Consider the following 19,162-nt stretch of genomic DNA (forward strand, 5'->3'; position numbering starts at 1 on the left):
CTCTTTGGTGAATTCTGCCAACAATAGTGAAGGACACAGAGCCCGTGTTATGCTCAAAGCTACCATCATACTTTGAATTATATCTTTGATGAGCGCTTTATATATATGCTTTGTGATGACATGATTTCGTTGATTGTATAATGAAACAAGTTCGAACAACTCCTGATATCCCTTGCCTGAAAGAAACCCAACACCTCAATACCGATTTATGCAATATGACGCAATAAAGGTTGATAAGACCGCGAGATCAAACAACTCGGGCTCCAGCATGTCGAAAGAAGATAGAAACGAAAAAGTAAAAAAGGGAAGATGGACTTTCCATTTTGCAAAGCTGGGTTCAAATTCTAGCTGTAGCGGACAACGGTATCGAAAAAGCTAAACAAAAGACTGTACAGTATTATATACATGGTGACCTGATAATCGTGTAAAAAGCCGGGAGTGGTGCAAATTCGATCATGAAGTAAACATCAAACGGAGTCGGCTGGAGCGCTTCTTCTTCTCCTTGGACTTGGGATCTCCGTCCGTGAAGTGAGACTCGGCCTTGGAGGGAGCACGCGAAGAAGATCGCGCATGCCGTTTGGAGGGCGCTTTCGAGCCCACCTCCGACTCCGGGACATAGTCTCCCCGCGACCGGTGGTGTCGGGATGGGCCGCGAGAGGCACGCGAACGACGTGAGCGACGGGATGAAGCTGTGGAGTGGTCGTCGTCGAACTTGAACCGCGGGTCCCGCGACGCCCGCGCCGTGGTCACGTCGATCCCCGACATGGTGGCTGCCCTCGGGGTGATGAATTCGCCGTCGACGGACGTGCCGACGCTGTCGGACTCGGCGTCGGCCACGCCGCGGCGCCACATCTCCACACCACTCATGTGTTCGGGGTCGAACTCTAGCATGTCGTCCATGCTGCCCTGCGGCTCACCCATGGGCTCACCCACGGGCCCGCCCATGGGTGGTGGCTGTTTGGCGGTGTCGGCGCTGGCGCCGCCGGATTGGATCTGCTTGATGATCTTGTAGCCCCCAAACATGACGATGGTGACGCCGATACCGACGCCGGCGGCGATGAGGAATTGGGGACTGGCGAGCAAGGCGAAAATACCGGGGGCGGCCGTCTTGAGCATGCTCAGGGCGGCCGGGGCCATCTTGGAGGCGAGGTTGCTGATCTCGGCCAGCGTGAGAGCAACGGCCGCCATGGCGTCGGGGTTCTTTTGGAGATGGGCGATGGTTTGTGTGGCGCTGTGATGGACGCAGTTGGCCTCCTCCAAGAGCCACTGGGCCCGGCCGACGAGCCCATTCAGCTCGGGGTCCTCGATCTTCTGGAGCGCGCCGGCCTCCGGGGCCGGCTGTCGAGCCAGGGAAGTCTCGTTGTAGTCGCCGTACGCCAGGTCCATGTCCACCTGGGCATCGGATCGGGAACGAACGGCCGTCGGCCGGCCTTCTCGTTCGCGCATGCTGACATCGTGATGGGTGTGACGTCGAGCCACGTCTCTGGGGCTACCATAGTAGCTCTCCGAGCGTGACGAGACCGACTGGAGATCCTGCTCATAGACGGACTCACCCTGGTGACGGCGGTGGTGGTGATGATGGCTACGGCCCGAGTGGTGCCGCGACCGACTTCTGCGAGACGAGGCGACCGAAGGACCGTCATCGATGGTATAGTTCTGCAAGGCTTTCAACGCCTGTTGTTCGGCAATCCGAGCATTCTTCTCGGACTGAAAGGCCGCCTTGCGCTGGCGATAAGCGTTCTTGGCCTGGTCGAAGACGCTGAAGAGGTGTTTGCTCTGGGAGAGGGTGGTCAGTCCGCGTGGTCGGGAAGCGGTCGAACCAGGATACCTACCGTACTGACGACCTTGCCGGATTTGTCAATCACGGCGATGGTCTCGCCCAACGGGGGCATGATGACCGGATGGCAGTAAGGGGTGCTGGATAACGGATTGCTGGGGGACCGCAGAGGCAGCCCGTGACCAGAGTTCAAGGCGGGAGTCAACAGAGATGTCGTCGATATGCGCCGCACGCGACCCAGCACATTGATAAGACGGCTGGTTTCACAGACCGTATGCGTCCGGACCGTCGATTTAAAAGATCGAACGAGCGGTGTAGCGTTGTCGAGATGGATGACAGGATATTAATATCGTGACTAAAGCCCGCCCGGTGGGGAATTGGGCGCGATCACCCCCAACTGTGGTTCTAGTCCGCTTCTTCCCCGGTTCAATACTGGGGACTGTTGCCTGGATCTTCAGGGGGTCTCGGAACGATTCGAAAATTCTGATTTCCTCCGAGAAAACGGTGTGTTTGAGGAAAGCCCTTTATAGTTCCGATGCCAGAGGGATGATTTGGATCGAGTACAGTTCAACGGCCACCCCGAATACGTCAACCCACATGCCGATCGGAACAGGTCCACAGTAAAAAGCACGGGGCACGCTGCAAAATGAGGCAACCTGGAACGTAGGAAGAAATGGTTCGATCGCACAGGCAACATGTAAGATGGCAAAGGACTGGTCAAGTCCATGGAGGGGGGGGGCTGGGAAATCAAAGGGGCCCAGCAATTCAGGCGCCTAAAATGGGCAGCCAGCGACGAACCAAATTGGGGGGGAAGAAACGGGTTGGGTGTCCAGGGTGTGAAGAGAAACCGGGCAGTCAAATGGATGAAAGGGACGTGGGGGGGTTCGGTGGAGACTGCATTGCTGTCGCAGTGCAATCCCAATGGGCCGCAGCATCATTTTGGATGGATACGTAGCATGGCATCATGGTCGGTGACTGGACAAGCTGGTTCATTCCTGGTCCGAGTCAGTCAGTTGGTTCATTGATGGAGAGAAACCTTGAAAGTTGATGGATGAGTCAGGAATGGCGGTGATGCGGGCCCACTTGATTGGTGGGGATTACCACCGCCACAGTGGCTGGTGCATGGATACCCGATGTGACCATACGTGGCTGATGTTACATTTAATACACATCTGATATCGATCAGATACCGAGACACCGAGAGACATCTGTCAAAAGAGAGATAAATTCCAGTCTGGAATGTGGCGAGCTAGGTGGCTATGTATTTCCATGTAGGGGTAATTCGTACTTGGTCCAGATCGGAGGTCTACATCGTAACGAGAGGAGTATCTGCAGAGCAAACGAAGAGATAGAGAATGACCTATCAGCACTGCATGATGGTATCTGCCTGATCCCTCAGGCGTTTGGGCGACCATCCCAATTCCCCCCTGGACTTGGTTGGAATTCGTGGACATATATAGAAATCCATGTCCAGTTGACTTAGTACTGGGACAGCTCAGTCCGTGTTAGTGTATGATATCCATGATATCCATGATCCCATAAACATGACTCAACGGAAGAAGCAGCCGTTGTTGGCACGTCTGCAATGGGAGGAATCCAGGTTCGTTCTTTGTGTTATTTTTTCCCTCTTCCTTTCTACTGATATATAATATAATATAATATCTTTATATGAATGAAAACTCTGTGTTCAAGAAATGAAGGTTAACACCCACAGGTGTTGGTGTCGAGAAGGGAAGCCCACAGGTGAGTAACCTGCTAGACACCTCAGGCATCTACCCTTTCCTGCCAAGCATCACCGCCGAAATCACGACATCCGTCTCTGCCATCTTCTTCATCCACCCCATCCTTGGACACGTCCTCCTGTTCTTTCTAAGTCGAGACTGAGTTCTGTCACTGTTCCTGCCTTCTTCCCTACTTTCTTTCATATCTCGGGTCACTCTCTGTACAAAATAGACAAGGGACTTCATGTCGCATTGACCCATTTGAGAGGATATCACGTGCCCGTTGACTGTCTGACTCTTCTGGCGATTGTATACAACTGCACATCCACACCATAGACTGGGCTAAATCTGTTAATTTGTTCCATTGCGGCCAGTAATGGACCCCGCAGTGTTCCCCGAGGCGGGTATTCCGTTGCAAGGGGATGGCATGCCGCTCCGCCCTCAGGGTGCCCCCGAACCGTCGGACTCGGCCCTCGAGTGCGGCATCGGCCACCGCGTCAAAGCCAGTCGATCCGTCCTGGCTTTAGCCCTCGACGACGACTGCGTATTTGCTGGTTTGCAAGGGGGCGACATTGTAGTATGTCGTGCATACTTCCACGCTTCCGGATCCGTGGCTGACTGTCCCATAGGCATGGTCCCTCGAGACCTATGATCTCATCCTCTCTGTCCATGCGCACAAGGAGAGTGTGCTAGACTTGTATCTCTCCGAGGACGGAGATCTGCTATTTTCCAGCGGCGGAGACTCGGTGATTAACGTGCGAGGTCCCGTCCCAGAACCCACCAACAAGCAGAAGTTGACTCCCGTAGGTGTGGTCCACGCGGACTTTTGATCGTCTCTATTCCATCCACTCCCATCATGACGTGGGCGACATTTTTGCCGTGGCCTACTCATCTAGCCTGAAGACCATCTACTGTGGTGCCCAAAATACCAGTATTCAAGTAAGCCTGTCACAAGCCATGTACCGTCTTCCCCATCTGACAAGCCCCAGTGGTGCGACATCTCCCAAGTGGATGAGGCGACAACACAGTTATCCGCCGCCCAACTGTCGCGGCGTACACACCGCTTTTTTGACTCACGCGGTCCGGACGGTACCCGTGCATCCCGACCTGATAGCGCCGATGGATCCCACGGTGGCCAAGTCGTGACCTTCAAGCGTGACCACCACAAGCTCTTTGCCCACCATGGCTATGTATATACCATGCGTCTGGTGCGGGGTCTCGTGGAATCAGCCCCCACTGAGGAGGTGCTCGTGACGGGTGCGGGGGATGGAGTTGTCAAGTTGTGGCGCCTGGAACAGGACAAATCCAACGCAGCGCCCTCGCAGATGGCAAAGCTGGAGAACGGGGCCCCTGTGCTCTCCTTGGCTGTCGACGGGTCTTTTCTCTACTGCGGTCTCGCGGGAGGCGCGTTGAACATCTGGAATCTGGACTCCTACCAGCTGGTAAAACAGATCACGACTCAGACAGGGGACCTGTGGGCCGTCGACATCATCCATGGCGTCGCAGTGTGTGGGGACTCGAACGGAATTGTCAAGGTTTGATCCTTTCACGGGGAGAGGGTGAAAGCAATATGCTAATGGTGGATGTAGAAATTCAATTCGCGATTCGAGGAAGTCGGCAGCTGGGTCGCTCACGGCGGAACAATGCTGGCATCGGCGGCCGGTCGGTACAAGGATCGCCATATATACGCCACCGGCGGCAACGACAACACGGTTGGCATCTGGGATCTGACCGAAGTGTCTCTCAATCAAGATCAATTGTCTTCCATCAACAACGGTAAGGGATGGCTTCTCTTACCCATCACGGGCAGTCGCTGACAGTAGCAGATGAGATGGTCAATTCGCTGGCCAAGTTGGTCGCGTTCAAGACCGTCTCGGCCAGTCCGAAATTCGCCGGCGAATGTAACCAAGGAGCCGCGTTTCTGCGACGACACTGCGTGTACCTGGGAGCGCACACCAAGCTCTTGACCACAGGCGAGGATACCAATCCCATCGTCCACGCGCGGTTCACCGCGACGTCGCCGGACAAAATCGACAAAACCATCCTCTTCTACGGCCACTACGACGTGGTCGCCGCGGATGCGAACCAAGCCAAGTGGAACACCGATCCCTTCCAGTTGACATCCGTCGACGGGTTTCTCTACGGCCGCGGCGTGTCCGATAACAAGGGACCCATTTTGGCGGCATTGTACGCCGCTGCGGACCTCGCGCGCAAAAAGGAACTCCGGTGCAACCTGGTCTTCTTGATTGAGGGTGAGGAGGAATCTGGATCGCAGGGGTTCCACGAGACCGTCCGAAAGTATAAGCCTCAGATCGGCCCGGTAGATTGGATCCTCCTGGCGAACAGCTACTGGCTGGATGACTACAACCCCTGCCTGACATACGGGCTACGTGGGGTGGTGCATGCGAACCTGGTCGTCAACAGCGACCATCCGGACCTGCACAGCGGTATCGACGGCAGCACGCTGCTCGACGAGCCGTTGAAGGATCTGACCATGCTCCTCGGGACCCTGGTTGGGCCCAAGGGCCGGATCAACATCCCTGGCGTGCAAGAATCGGTCCTGCCGATCACCGAAGCCGAACAGCAACGGTACGCCACCATCGCGCAGATCCTCCTCCAGCGACACCCGGAGATCGCCGACCGTGAGGCCCTCATTCGCTCGCTGATGCACCGCTGGCGCGAACCCTCCCTCACAATCCACTCGGTCGAGGTCCCCGGCACCGGCAAAAGCACGACAACGACAATCTCGCGGAGAGCCAAGGCCAGCCTATCACTCCGACTAGTCCCCAACCAGGAAGCCGACGACGTAGCCGCCAGTCTGACGCTATACGCACAAGAACAGTTCGACGCCCTTGAATCGCAAAACGACCTCACCGTCGAGATCACAGGCAAATCCGACCCCTGGCTTGGCGACCCAGACAACGAGATGTTCAAGACTCTCGAAGAAGCCATCACCGCTGCATGGACCCCCGACCAGCATCATCCTGCCAAACACCAGTACCCGCCTGTCCGCGGCGGTGCCCTCCAGCGCACCCAGTCTACGCGATCCAGCACAACCCCCAGCACGAGCGGCCTCCGCCGCAAGGACTCCTCCGACAGTCTCGCCTCCCACATCGACCGCATCCTCACGTCCACGACGACCTCCTCCGCTGGCAAGTCCGCCGCCCGCCACCAGTCTGCCAATCCTACCGTGCCTACCTCGCTCACGTTGTCCGGTAAATCTGGCCCCGCCAGTTCCCGCGGGCGCGACTCACCCGCGCCCGGTACCGCCACGCCGCCCGCCTCTGCCGCGACCAAATCGACTGTCCGGCCGATCTACATCCGCGAGGGTGGCTCGATCCCTACCATCCGCTTCCTGGAGAAGGAGTTTTGCGCCCCGGCGGCGAACTTGCCGTGTGGACAGGCTAGCGACAACGCGCATCTGTATAATGAGCGGCTGCGGGTGGAGAATCTGTATCGGAGTCGTGAGATTTTCAGTCATGTTTTCTCCCGACTGCCGGTGCGGGATACAAATTAGTTGGTAGTTATTATATATTGGGAGAAACTACCCTAGATTGACGGTGTTGTCTACGACTGGAGTGATGGTCATGTTAGGATAATATAGTCTACCTAACACACCCCTGTGATCCCATCTGTCGGAACCCCCATACCTGCACGGAGGATACATACAAGCAGACAAACCTGGATGCACAACATGCAGCTAGCCGAAACTATTGACTGACGAAGTACTCGACATTACAGCGGAGATCTACACGAGTCCATCTGTACAGAGTAGTTGAGCAAGGTACCATTATATAAAACCATAAACAGCATTTCCATCCCACCACCAGCACCACCCCAGTAACTACCTACCTACTAACGGGACGAAGCGTTCCACAATCAGCTCCACAAAATACATTCCCAAACGACCACCCCGCAGGACGCTAGGCTCCTAGCCAGTGGGTGTCCCTCACAGATATTAACAATGTGATTGATCCAAACAATATAATTGCTCCAAAGTACCAACCACGACCACTGATCATCCTGTGGAACTACCTCAGTCGAACCCCACTCCACTCCATTGTCGGGACTCGGAAGAAGAGAATTGCTATCCGCGCCGCAGGATCGCATCCTTCTGCTTCTGGGCCTCCTAACGGCTGGCAGGGCCGATCTCTGCACTACGCTTTTCAAAAGTGGGTCGGAGGGGGGACCCAATGGGATTGCGCTGACGGTGGCTTTATTGGCGTTTTTTGCGGCACGAGGTATGCGTACTACTAGAGATACTATTTGCTGGAACGCTTGTACTATATGTACTTGGTAACTAGCCGTGGAGTATGATTGTAATATGGGGGTGAGGGGAAGTGGGACGGTAGTGGCAGATTGGGGACTGGAGTGCTGGATGGAGTTAGTTAGCTGGGGATTGAGTTAGGGCTTGAGATATGGGAGTTGCTAGTTGCTACTTAAGGAGCGAAGGGATTATGGAGTTACCTAAACTTAACTTTGACTTGACTTGATCTGACTTTGTCTTCCCTTGACCTTTCTTCGCCTTGACTCTTCTGTCAATTCTTCTATCCTGTCCTGTCGAGTATACACCATGGACGGTCCATCCGATGTCTACCTCTTGGGTCGCGATCCCAAGGAATCAGCTAGGTATATATCCCATCCTCAGAGCAAAAAAGAAGAAACTAAATAAAAAGACTCAATGCCCAGCACGACTTTCTCATCAACCTCATCGGCGCCTCGCAGGTCCACTCGTCTATCCCAACCGACTCGATCACCAGTGTAGCCGACATTGCCACAGGAACCGGGTATTTCGCCTCCAACACCAACAACAGCATCGAAAGAAAGACACAGGAGAAAACTAATATATGGAATAATATTATAGAATCTGGCTCTCAACCCTCGACAAATCCCTCCCCCCTCCTCCCCCCTCCTCCCCCCGCTACTTCCACGGCTTCGACATTTCGCCTGAGCAATTCCCGCGTGAAAACGACGTCTCTCCTACCCGTAGTATCCGTCTCTCGGTCCATAATATCTGTGAGCGCTTTCCCGAAGAGCACCGTGGACGGTATGACCTTGTGCATTTGCGCTTGCTGGCTGGGGCGTTGAAGGAGGCGGACTATGCTGTTGCTGTGAAGAATGTTTGTGAATTGCTGAGTATGTTCTTTTCTTACCTCCTTTTACTTACTCACCTTTCCATACTTCTCCCACAGAGATGAACAATATACTACGGTACACTATCCTCCAGCATGCTAACAAGGGAATAGAAAAAGGAGGCCACCTCCAATGGGACGACTGCGACACAACAGCCTTCACAACCACCCCCTCCACCCCCCAAGTAACCCAGATGCGCCAAATCATCGCCGACGGCGTCTGCCAGCTCGGCCTGTGCGCAACCGCCCCCCAGCGCGTCGAGAAGCTGCTCCTCGCGCAGGGCGTCCTCACTGACGTCCGTCGCGAGGTGTTTAGTACCGTCGATAAGCCTGGCTTGCATGGTGTTGCGCGCGCGTGGCTGGTGGAGGTGCTCCGCTCGTTACTGCCGAGGTCGCTGTTGGCGGGGGGCGAGGTGTCGAGTGAGGAGGAAGCGATGGCGAGGACGGAGGGGCTTGTGGGGGCGTTGGAGGGCACTGTGGGAAAGACTGTGCCTGTGGTGAACTTGCAGGTTGTTGTTGGGAGGAAGGGTTGATCCCTTCTATTATTTTTCTTTCATCGTTGTTTTTGCTCGTTCTTGTGGTTTCCTCGTTCTGATGGCTTTATTATCTTACGAATAACTACGGTTTTTACAATAAAATGACCAGTCGAATGATAATCATAATAGTGATAAAAAGGTTGAAAAAAGCATGGAATATACATTTAAAACACGCTCATCACACTCTATATTATTACCAAATCCTCTTAGCAACCATCTCATACCTCGTCACATGATCCATATTCCAATCCTCCTCTCCCCGTCCACTCCTCTCCTTCTCCTCACGCGCCTTCAACCGCTTGAGCGCCGCGGGATCATCAGCATAGATCCACCTCCGGTGGTCGTCGTTCACTTCTACCACGCCCCACCCGCCGACTCGTCGGCTGCCTTCGACGGCGTATTCTCGACCGCGGGGCGCATTGCCGTGGTCTGGGGGAGGTTGTTGCTGTTGTGGCTGCGAGGGCGGTGGTGGTGGGGGCATGTCTGTGTTGTGTTCGCGCTCGCGCTCGCGCTGCTTCATTGATTTGTATCGTCCGCGGGACCACGTCAGGAGGAGCATTCCGAGGAGGAGCTTGATGATTAGGAGGAGGACGAAGCCTGTTAGGAGGAGCACGGCGGTGAAGATGTAGACTGATTGGGCGGGAGTGGGGATCGCGTTTGCGAGCAGCTGGCGGAAGAAGGCACCCGCGTGGGCGGCGGAGGCGGGGAGGATCGTGCGCAGTGTGAGTGGCGGGAGGGAGGGCTGCGGCGACGGCGCATAGTGGCTGTGGATGGAGGAGAGGGAGGTGGAGTCTGCGGCTGTGGAGGAGGGTTGTTGTGGGAGGAGGGCTGTCAGGAACATTTGGTAGGTTTGCACGGAGACGCGGAAGAAGAGGCAGGAGAGCGGGATGACGGGGAGGCCAACTCGGCGCATGAGGTTCGGGTCGCCGAAGGCGTTCGTGTAGTAGTCTTTGGCGAGAATGTCGAGGAAGCGGTGATACATTGCTGGGCGGGTGTTGTTGAATTTATTGATGTAGGCGTGCTTGAGCCAGTCGACTAGCATTTCGGAGCCCAGGACCACGAGGAATGGTCCCAGGACTTGGGCGAGAGTTGGGAGGAAGGAGTTGACGTGGCTGAAGGAGGCGATGATTGAAGATGGTACGATGGTGAATGACTGTGGGAGGATAGATGAGGCCATGCGCGGTGGTGTAGACATCGGCGTGCTGTTGGTGCTGGTCGACGCCTGCCCGCTGAAGCTGGTGCCCAGCTCGCCGATGAAGTTCAGCGCCCCCGTCTCGACGATATTCCGCGATGCGATGATCGTCAACATCAGCCACAACTGGAACCGCTCGACTACGTCCGCGCAGGTCAGCTGGAACAGGTTCTCTTTCTCGAACTTCTTGAACACCGTCGACTTGATCTCCACGAACTGATTCGAGAGTAGTAGCGTGATTAGCGCGTTCGAGTACGAGTTCACGGCTACATTCAACGTCATGACTTGGTAGAACAGCGACGTCGCGTGCGTCACCGTGTACCCCAGCGCTAGAAGAAACAGCCCGAACGGCCGGAACACTTTGCTGCGCCCGTCGGGCCGACGCTCCAGCGCCTCGCGCGAGAAAAGACACTCGAGCACGTCCTGTCCAATGGCGGCAAAGAGGCGGTCGCTCACTTCGAGCACGTTGTAGATCACGTAAAGTTTGATGGCGGCCTGTCCCCGGATCCAGTGGTACATGCGACTGGCGTCAAAGTACATCAGCACGACACAGGTGGCGATCATCAGCAGGCCCTTGAGGATGTCCGCCTTGTCGTCGGGCATCAGCGCCGAGGGGATGGACTTTTGCCGCCGATGTTGCGGACGGAACTGGGTGTCTGTACGACGCCGCCTCGGTTCCGTCGCTTTGATCTTGACGGGCCGTTCGATGGGTACATCCTGTTTCATGGACGCTGTCCGCGACCGCCGCGGTCCTGGCTCGGAGCTTCGAGGCATCTCCTGGCTGGTGTTGTCCGCCGGTGCGTTGTTGCGCCTGCGCCACACCCGCCCTACACCCTTGACCACAAACCCGGAAACGTACCGGAATTCCACGCCTAGGTTGACCACCCAGGACTCCAACAATATGTACAGCGCTTTGGCAAAGCGCAGCGGGAGGATGGTAAATGAGTAGAGCCACGAATCCAGACACGCCAGGGTCCCAAACCAGAGGACCTGCTCCAACGCCGGCGGTAGGATCAGGAAATTCATCAGCCGCTCCAGCTTCACGCGGGACGACTCGTACGGGAAGTCGCTCATCGCAGTGCGGTGAATATACAGAGGGGAAGGTCGGCCGGACGACAGCTCGAGCTGCAGGTACGTCGGCACAGACAACGGCGGGATGGGGATCGTGGGCGGCAGCGGAGAGGGCAGCGCCGGTTCGCCCACCTGTGGCGACGCGGCGGACTGCTTCGTCTCGCTTTCCCGGTTGATGGGCAGGCGGTCCTGTTTCGAGCGCGACGCCCACGTCTGTGCGAGGCGCTCATTCCCCGCGGCCACCGTCTGCCGCCGCATGCTGCCGGGCGTCGAAACGGCCCGCGAGGGCAGCGGGCGACTGCGCATCATTGTCGCCGTTGACGACGTCGACGGTTTGCCGATCGAGTTCGGCGCGCCCTCCAACGGCTCCTGATTCGGACGAACCTTGTCCCCGGACACATGTGACTCGCCGGCTGGCTCCAGCGGAGGAGCCACGGGGCGGACCCCGTCCGACACGACTCGTCGACCCGGTTCCGACTCCGACGGGACCGCGCGATAGGGGATCGACTGCGGCGACGACGTGAGTGCCTGCATCTTGGCGGGCGATAGTTTGAGGATCCGATCCTTCTCCTTGTCCTGGTGCGACGGAGAAGAAACCTCTCCGGAACTCCGATCAATGCCTTCAGAGCCCTCCGAAACTTCAAACACGTCCACCAGCGGTGTTCTTTGTACGCCCCGCGCCTCGTCCGGCTCCTCAAAGACCACCCCCTCCGACAAAAGCGGGGCCTGACCGCTTCTTCGGTCGCCGTTCACCTCGCGCTGACCCCGCCGAGCCGGCGCGCCCACAACGCGACCATTCGACTCGACGCGATTGGCATCGTCCTCGGACCGTGGACTTCCATCCACCCTGCGGTCGGGGTGTTTCGCCGACAGTCTTCGCGCTTGTCCGCCAAATCCCTCTCTTCCATTTACCTGCAGTCCCTCCACCCCGTTTGTCTGCCATCCCTCGATCTCCAAGAAATTCGGCGACGGCTCAAGCCGGTGGACCGATGGTTTTCGCTGCTTGGGACTTCCCGATGCGACCAAGCGATTTCCATCCTTCGTCGGACTCATGGGTATCCGGTGCGGTGAAGGCGATGGCGCCATCCCGTCGATGGGGCGGTCCGGTCGCGTCGCCAAGCGCCCGCTACCTCTGCGCGGTATATTCGTCTCTGCAGGCTCGCGATGGGGGTCCGACGACGAGGGGCATCGGTGTTCTCCGCTGGGAGCGGGCACAGCTCGGGGCGACGCCATCGTAGGGATTGTTGAGGACACGCATCCGGGACGGCTGGATTAAGCCCGAGCGGGGAAACCTGTTACGCGATTGAAGGTATAATCATGGGTATCCCATATGTATACAGGCGAGTTTCTTGACTGTTTGAATCAAAAGAGTGAGGTAGGCTGGAAAGCGAAGATGATGGTGAACTGACATACTGCGTCAACCATGGTTGGTTGGCGGCGACCGGGGGCGGTCAGTCGGAGTTAAGGGGGGAGTTAAGACCCACCGCGTTGCAGATTGATGGAATCCAGTACATGACAGGACTTATCTCAAGAAAAGAATTGAAAGATCTACAAACTGTAATATATTTGCTGTCAAGAAGAACAGGTTTATGAACAGGTTCCACTATTCTGGACCGTGGTGGTATCTATCTACATCATCTTTTTCGGCTACAAAACCAGCTCAGCTGCGAGGCACCGATATTCAAGATGAAATGCATGGGAATAGACCATCCCGGTCAGATTCGCTGGATCATCAATGGGTATAGAAAGGTATTTTCGTCAAAACGTGGAAGGGGTCATCGGGCGTGTCCGCGCACGCCGTCGATTTCCCAAGGGAGGTTAGAAGTAGTCTGTGCGAGGCGGTTGGGGTTGCCCGCCATATCCCCGTGGCGGGTATTGCTGCGCGGGCGTGTGTCGGCCGGCGGCCGGGTTCTCCTGGTAGACCGGTGTGGTGTACCCCATGCGAGAGGCGGGCGCTGGAGACCCGCGCGCAGGAGAATAGTACCCCCCGGGATTATTGAACTGCGGGTTCGGAGGCGCAGGGGCCGGCGAGAACGTTCGCATGCCAGCTTGATCGGCGTACCCGGTCGCGGTCTGGCTGGCCGGGGTATACGAGCGTCCGGAGGGGTCGACTGCGGGACTAAAGGGGCGGAATGGCGACCCCGACGTGGCGATTGGGGGCAGCATGCGGTTCGTCATGCCGACTACGGGCGCGGGGGACGGCGTGTACGCGGACCGGGACATCGGCGTCTGCGAGCGGGAGCCCGCCATGACCATGTGGCTGGGAAGCGCGGGCACGGGCGGTGCGGGCGATGCCTGCCGGTCTAACGGGCTGTATCCGGAGACGGCCGTGCCGTCTGACCATCCCGACGACTGCGTGACTGACCGACTCAGCGGCGGTTTCTCCTGGAGGCCTCCTAGATCGGGCAGGGTCGGGCGTTGGCCGGCGGCCGTGCCTGGGCGTGAGGTGTACAGAGGCAGCGTCGTCTCGGTAGTGCTGCGCGAGATGGTCGCAACAGCTGGGCCTTTGTCGAAGTCGGGACCGATGACGGGGAGGGTCGGCCGCGAGCTCAGCCCGGTCGGCGTCCGGTCCTGCAGGGCGACCCCTTTGTTCAAAGCTTTGTCGACCTTGCGCCGGACAATGCGCGTGAGCCGCTGGTTGATCTTCCGTTTGCAGTACGACTTGAGACTGCCGTCCTTCTCGGGGATGTGGTGGAAGAGGAAGAAGACGTAAAACATGATGGCCAGGAGGAGTTTCAAGATCGATAACACCCAGACGACCACGGTGAACAACATACCGCACAGGATCACGGCCCGCAGGTTGTTGTTCTCGGCGAGGATCTTGACGTTGTTGAAGAATTGGGAGGCCCCTGACTGGTCTTGGTCCTCGGAGGCGTGTTTGCCCCCCGGGAGCAGATCCATCTGCATGACCGAGTACAGGGTGATGGCGTTGACCACTTGACGCGGTCCGTCGGCGAAGAGCGTGTTCATCCACGCTGATCTTCGTTAGTACGCTGTCGTCATCCACACGATTGCGACGGGAGGATTACTTACTCTCGAACGAAAAGTACGTGAACAAGGCAATGTACTCGGCTCCCTTGCGGTCCTTGGTAAGCTCCGCGAAGACGAGGAATCTCCGCCACCCACGGCCGTTCTGGCCCATGCGGATACTTTGGATCCGCACGGCGAGGGAATCCAGATAGCTTTTGGCGATGCTCCCGGAACGGATCGCCCGGATGGCGCGAAGCCAGCGCAGAACCAGCAGAACAAACGAGATGATAATACAGACGGCGAACACCCAGCGCGACGCCGCGAAGGGAATGGCGGGCTCGATCTGACCAGCCCAGCGAGAGAAGGCAAGTAGATTGACGGCGGTAAAGGTGTCGACGCCATACACGGCGAGGGAAACGATGAGGAAAACCCAGAGCCAGAAGTAGGAGAACGGGCTGAGACATGATTCGGACTTGAAGTCGTTCAGGTTCTACCACGGGGTTAGCCACCACCACAATCGAAGCCAGCAATTGACTGGATCAACACGTACAATATAGTCCCATTGTTCCTCCAGGGACACAGGGCCGCCCTTTTCGCGATCCCCACAGCACGGCATTGTGCAGATTGTTGTGGCCCGGTCCTGCCAGGAAGTCCAGTACGGGATCGCTCGGCGATTGGGTGTTCGTCACAGACAGGAGGTCTTCGTCGGGCCAGCCGGTCGAAGTCAGGAAGGATATGGAACGAGTGAGATGGGGCGACGGATGTTGTGGTTTTGTATCCAATGCTCCCAGAAAAGACTGACGGTAAAGAATGACTTGGAGATGATCGGCGCGGAAAGATGTCTCAGGACATTTCCACCTGATTGGAGGGAAAGAAAGCAGATCGAGTTCAAAAGAGCGACACGAACAGAGTCTCAGACTGAGTTGTTGAAGGAAGGATAATTGTCAGGCGAAGCGCCGTGGAAATGAGGGTCGCAACGGGTAAGCGCTTTGTGGGTGGAGCGAACGTGCGGGTCAAGATCAGGGGGGACCGGCAGCTGGCGCGTGCGATCAATGCACTGTAACCAGTCCAGCGCTTGTACAGCAGGATCAAATAGATTGAATGAGCGATAGATCAATAAATGAATGAATAGATAGATAGATGAATGGGAGAAGGGAGAACAAAGGGGACAAAGGGACCAAGAGTGATGATGAAAGACAGTGGATCCGAGAGTGAAGGATGACAATGTGCAAAATAAGAACTGGAGTAAAAGGAGTTCGTTTACCATGGCTGAAACTAGCTGAAACTGTAGGGCGCCTCTGGTGATGGCGGGCGTAATGTCGATCCCTCCTGGTTCTGGTTAGTCCGATGGGTCCCCTCGTGGTAGGATTGATCATGATGGACTGATTTGAGTCCTGACGGAATGTAGGGATTTCTATAGTAAATACTCGTGTCGTTTGAGTATGTTGTTGTCTGAGGTTGTTATTTGAGGTCATCGTGAAGATGTCAGTTAGGGCTGGGTATGTCACGGGGAATACTATCTATATACCATAAACCTTACATATACAGCCAGTCCCGAGGTAGAATTGATATATATTCTCCTACAGGATAGATTCAAAGGTGATATAATCTAATCTACTTGTGGACCAATTCAATCAGTTCGAATATTCCAATGATGTTATTTCTGTATGGCTATCTCCGTAGAACTATATATAAAGCCAATGTCAGATTGCCATTTCTGGAGATACAGCGGTGGCCGTCTGAGCATGTCACCGAGGTTGACATCGTGCAGGCGAAGTGCCTGCGCCATTGACAGCCGGAGGCTTTGGGTATATAACTGATTTAACACTTGCTGATTAAAAGATAGCCTCCTACCAGCGTGGTGGGACATGAATATCTTGGTAATTGAGAGCATTTTGTTTCAAGTGAGAGTGCAATGTTTACATTCACCCGACAACACGATATAACGTTATCCACATACCTCAGTATAACCTCATGTTTCCCTCGTGCACGAGTAGAAAAATAGAATTACACAGCCCTATGCGACCGTATACACCCAGGAAATGATTGCATGAGATATGTCAGTTCGACATATACCTCCCAGCCGACCCTCTTATCAGACCAGACCTGCATATGCAATGTAAGCCTGATCCGTGACCTCTATATATATATCACCATGAAATGATCACATTTCCAGCTTCCATTTGACACCGAAAGTCTGACGTCGTGTCTATAGCCAGTGTCTCGAAGATACTATTGGGTCTTCCCACCAACATTCCATTGTCTCTACCACGCCTCTAGAGAACACTTTAGGTCAGAGAGCATGCAGAAGAGACAAGTATGTATTAGATATTCCCTGACCTATAGCACTTAAGTATATCTGGCTGCACAGTATACTAGTGCATATCGTGGACCTTTGCTTATTGTAGGGCGGAGGTATGGACATGATCATTGCGCTTTGATCACTGTTATATTGACTGTATATTATATGTGCTCGACAAGCTACGGCACATCTGACTTATGAATCGATGACAACCCTCAACAGGGCTGATTCACACCATATTAACATTTGCACGGATTAAGCTAGTGGTCTTCGCAATATTTCCGATCAGCGCTCGCCAGCTCCTGGATTTTCATCGTCGATTTACCTCTGCGGTAGTCGATGACACCATGGAAAAAAGAAAAGAAAGGAACAGAAAGGAACAGAAAAGAACAGAAAAGAAGAGAAAAAAAAAGAAAAAGGACATGAGAGTCCAACAGACAAAATAAAATGAAGAGAAAGAGAAAGAAGGGGATAAAAAGAATGGAACAAAAGAAAGGAAGAAAAAAAATTAACAGAAATAGGAAAGTTTAATGAACAGACAGAAGAAAATCCGAGACGCATCCCAATGCTGGAAAAAAGTCAAAAAAAGAAGGAACTTCACATCCGACATTCGGCCACATCCACATGGTCGTCACATCATTCGTCCCAATGTACATAATCATGGCCCTGTGCACGGGTTTAGAGGTTCTTGTAGAGCAGCAGGGGCTCGCCGATGTTCTCGATCTCGGGAATCGTGCACTTCAGGTCGAACGCCTTGGCTAGGACGATTTTGAAGATCTGGCCTGGTCAGCAGTGGTGTAGGTAGGGGCAAGGGACGGAACTCACCTTTTGCACATTGATGCTGTGGCTGGTACTGCTGAAAATCAAACTGGCCTTCATGGCTTTGGCGAACCGCTTGGCCTATGCAATGGTTAGATCCGGTACCAGTTGGCAAGGTTTGACGCTCACCTGGATGGAGATCTCCTCCTGATCTTCGCGCGGAAAGTTGACGAAATGATCATACTTGGTACCGACCAGGAAGGGAATGGCCGTCTTGTTGAACCCCCGACCCTGGCGATACCACTCCTTGATCGAGTTTAAGGTGCTCTTGCGCGTAAGGTCGAACATGAACAGGATGGCGACGGCGTCGTTGCAGACGAGAGGTAACATGTTGACGAACTCGCGCTGCCCGCCCAGATCCCAGATCGAAAAGGTGATCTCTGTATTCCGGATGGAGATGGTCTTCTCCATGAAGTTCACGCCTGTTCGAGTCAGACCCATTTCGACCCCGGCGCATCAAACCTACCCAGCGTTTGAATGTAATCCTCATCCCAACTGCCCTCCACGTATTTCACCATCAAACTCGTCTTGCCAATTTGCGCGTCGCCCACCATGCCCACTTTGATGACGACGCTGTTCTTGTTGGAGGGGATTGGCTGTTTTTGTGGGAGCTCCTGTCCGGACTGTACGGAGCCGAGTCGGTCGGGTCCACTAGATAGCCCCGAGCTGGGACGCGACGACGACGGGGCCGCGGGTGGATGCATCATCGATGGGACGGCTTCCTGCGCGCGAGGGAGCTCCGCACGTGGTTGGGGTGGGTATTCGGAACCAGAGTTAAAATCGACAGCATTGGACGAGTAGTTCGCGTGCGAGTCGCTGCTGTATCCCGCATGGTATGTCGACGCACTCGGGATCACTTCTGGCGGCACAGATTCGACGTGGGAGGGATAGGGGCCGGCGGGGTTGACGGGGTACTGCGACTGTTGCGGCGCCGACTGTGGTTGGGGGTGCTGTTCGTGACGCTCAGGTGCAACACCAGCCAGCGGGTCTGACGGCTGAGGAGTGTCCATGATGGAGGCTCGGATCGATGCGACAGGGACCTACGATACCTGTCATCAGTCCATGTGCGGAGTTAATATGCGGCGGTCACAACAGTGGGGGGACCAACCGGGGTCAAGAATGCGGATGGAGAATGGAAGTCAACCGCCGGAAGAATTCATCAACCGAGGAGAAACGACAGAATTCTCCGATGTGACCTGTCCGATGGATTTGTCAGAACGACGATCTTCCCCCCAAGGATATTTCTTTTCCTCGCGATCACGATGGGGGATGTGATTGTTTGGTTCACCTTTGTAGGAGTCGGGAGGGGTCAACAAAGAGGGAATCGACCAGGGTGGGACCGAACCAGACAGGTGACACGGTGGGGCGGAGAAAAGTCAAACAAAGAACGACAGAGTACGAGGATAATCAGCTAAATGAAGTTGTTGACGCGGAGAAGAGAGGGGAGTTGATACTATCCAGGTCAACATCAACATAATCACCGTTTGGGTCAGCCAGCCGCCCGATCGCCGCTAGTCCGCGATAGGTTTAGTGTCTTTTCCCCTCTTGTCCCCGAAAAAAAAAAAAAAAAGTCCGTCTTTTTCTTCCTTCTGGTCAACTTTCTCCGGCTGCACGACTGGTTCGGTCAGCTTCTAAAGGCTGT

At 55.3% G+C, this 19,162-nt stretch overlaps 7 protein-coding genes across 7 annotated transcripts; 3 read left to right on the top strand and 4 right to left on the bottom strand.

The window, feature by feature from the left end:
- Positions 1–453: 453 nt before the first annotated feature.
- BDW47DRAFT_122935 (uncharacterized protein) lies at positions 454–3,603 on the bottom strand (the record flags this gene model as incomplete). Its single annotated transcript, XM_024815948.1, has 3 exons — positions 454–1,776; positions 1,833–2,034; positions 3,554–3,603. The coding sequence occupies 3 exons, from the start codon at positions 3,601–3,603 to the stop codon at positions 454–456; spliced, it is 1,575 nt and encodes a 524-aa protein (XP_024675396.1).
- Positions 3,332–7,251, top strand: BDW47DRAFT_100045 (glutamine amidotransferase subunit DUG2). The gene is made up of 7 exons (XM_024811351.1): positions 3,332–3,377; positions 3,492–4,075; positions 4,128–4,253; positions 4,306–4,437; positions 4,488–5,033; positions 5,088–5,274; positions 5,325–7,251. The coding sequence occupies exons 2-7, from the start codon at positions 3,875–3,877 to the stop codon at positions 7,013–7,015; spliced, it is 2,883 nt and encodes a 960-aa protein (XP_024675397.1). The 5' UTR covers positions 3,332–3,377; positions 3,492–3,874; the 3' UTR covers positions 7,016–7,251.
- A 784-nt stretch (positions 7,252–8,035) lies between these two features.
- Positions 8,036–9,173, top strand: BDW47DRAFT_100046 (putative LaeA-like methyltransferase). The gene is made up of 4 exons (XM_024811352.1): positions 8,036–8,127; positions 8,175–8,285; positions 8,363–8,634; positions 8,745–9,173. Exons 1-4 carry the CDS (start codon positions 8,072–8,074, stop codon positions 9,161–9,163), a joined length of 858 nt encoding a protein of 285 aa, XP_024675398.1. The 5' UTR covers positions 8,036–8,071; the 3' UTR covers positions 9,164–9,173.
- A 155-nt stretch (positions 9,174–9,328) lies between these two features.
- Positions 9,329–11,544, bottom strand: BDW47DRAFT_100048 (TAPT1 family protein). The gene has a single exon (XM_024811353.1). The coding sequence runs from the start codon at positions 11,430–11,432 to the stop codon at positions 9,360–9,362; it is 2,073 nt and encodes a 690-aa protein (XP_024675399.1). The 5' UTR covers positions 11,433–11,544; the 3' UTR covers positions 9,329–9,359.
- A 642-nt stretch (positions 11,545–12,186) lies between these two features.
- On the top strand, positions 12,187–12,738 carry BDW47DRAFT_100049 (uncharacterized protein). The gene has a single exon (XM_024811354.1). It carries the CDS (start codon positions 12,419–12,421, stop codon positions 12,665–12,667), a length of 249 nt encoding a protein of 82 aa, XP_024675400.1. The 5' UTR covers positions 12,187–12,418; the 3' UTR covers positions 12,668–12,738.
- A 472-nt stretch (positions 12,739–13,210) lies between these two features.
- BDW47DRAFT_67215 (uncharacterized protein) lies at positions 13,211–15,163 on the bottom strand. The gene is made up of 3 exons (XM_024819576.1): positions 14,950–15,163; positions 14,463–14,889; positions 13,211–14,404 (listed from the first exon to the last, which is right to left on the bottom strand). The coding sequence occupies exons 1-3, from the start codon at positions 15,013–15,015 to the stop codon at positions 13,248–13,250; spliced, it is 1,650 nt and encodes a 549-aa protein (XP_024675401.1). The 5' UTR covers positions 15,016–15,163; the 3' UTR covers positions 13,211–13,247.
- A 1,597-nt stretch (positions 15,164–16,760) lies between these two features.
- Positions 16,761–18,950, bottom strand: BDW47DRAFT_100051 (Spg1/Tem1 GTP-binding protein). Its single transcript, XM_024811355.1, has 7 exons — positions 18,809–18,950; positions 18,629–18,716; positions 17,987–18,560; positions 17,650–17,942; positions 17,527–17,601; positions 16,867–17,478; positions 16,761–16,814 (listed from the first exon to the last, which is right to left on the bottom strand). Exons 3-6 carry the CDS (start codon positions 18,528–18,530, stop codon positions 17,380–17,382), a joined length of 1,011 nt encoding a protein of 336 aa, XP_024675402.1. The 5' UTR covers positions 18,531–18,560; positions 18,629–18,716; positions 18,809–18,950; the 3' UTR covers positions 16,761–16,814; positions 16,867–17,379.
- Positions 18,951–19,162: the final 212 nt, after the last annotated feature.

This window comes from Aspergillus candidus (assembly GCF_002847045.1).
Source record: "Aspergillus candidus strain CBS 102.13 unplaced genomic scaffold BDW47scaffold_5, whole genome shotgun sequence".
Taxonomy (NCBI): Eukaryota; Fungi; Ascomycota; class Eurotiomycetes; order Eurotiales; family Aspergillaceae; genus Aspergillus; species Aspergillus candidus.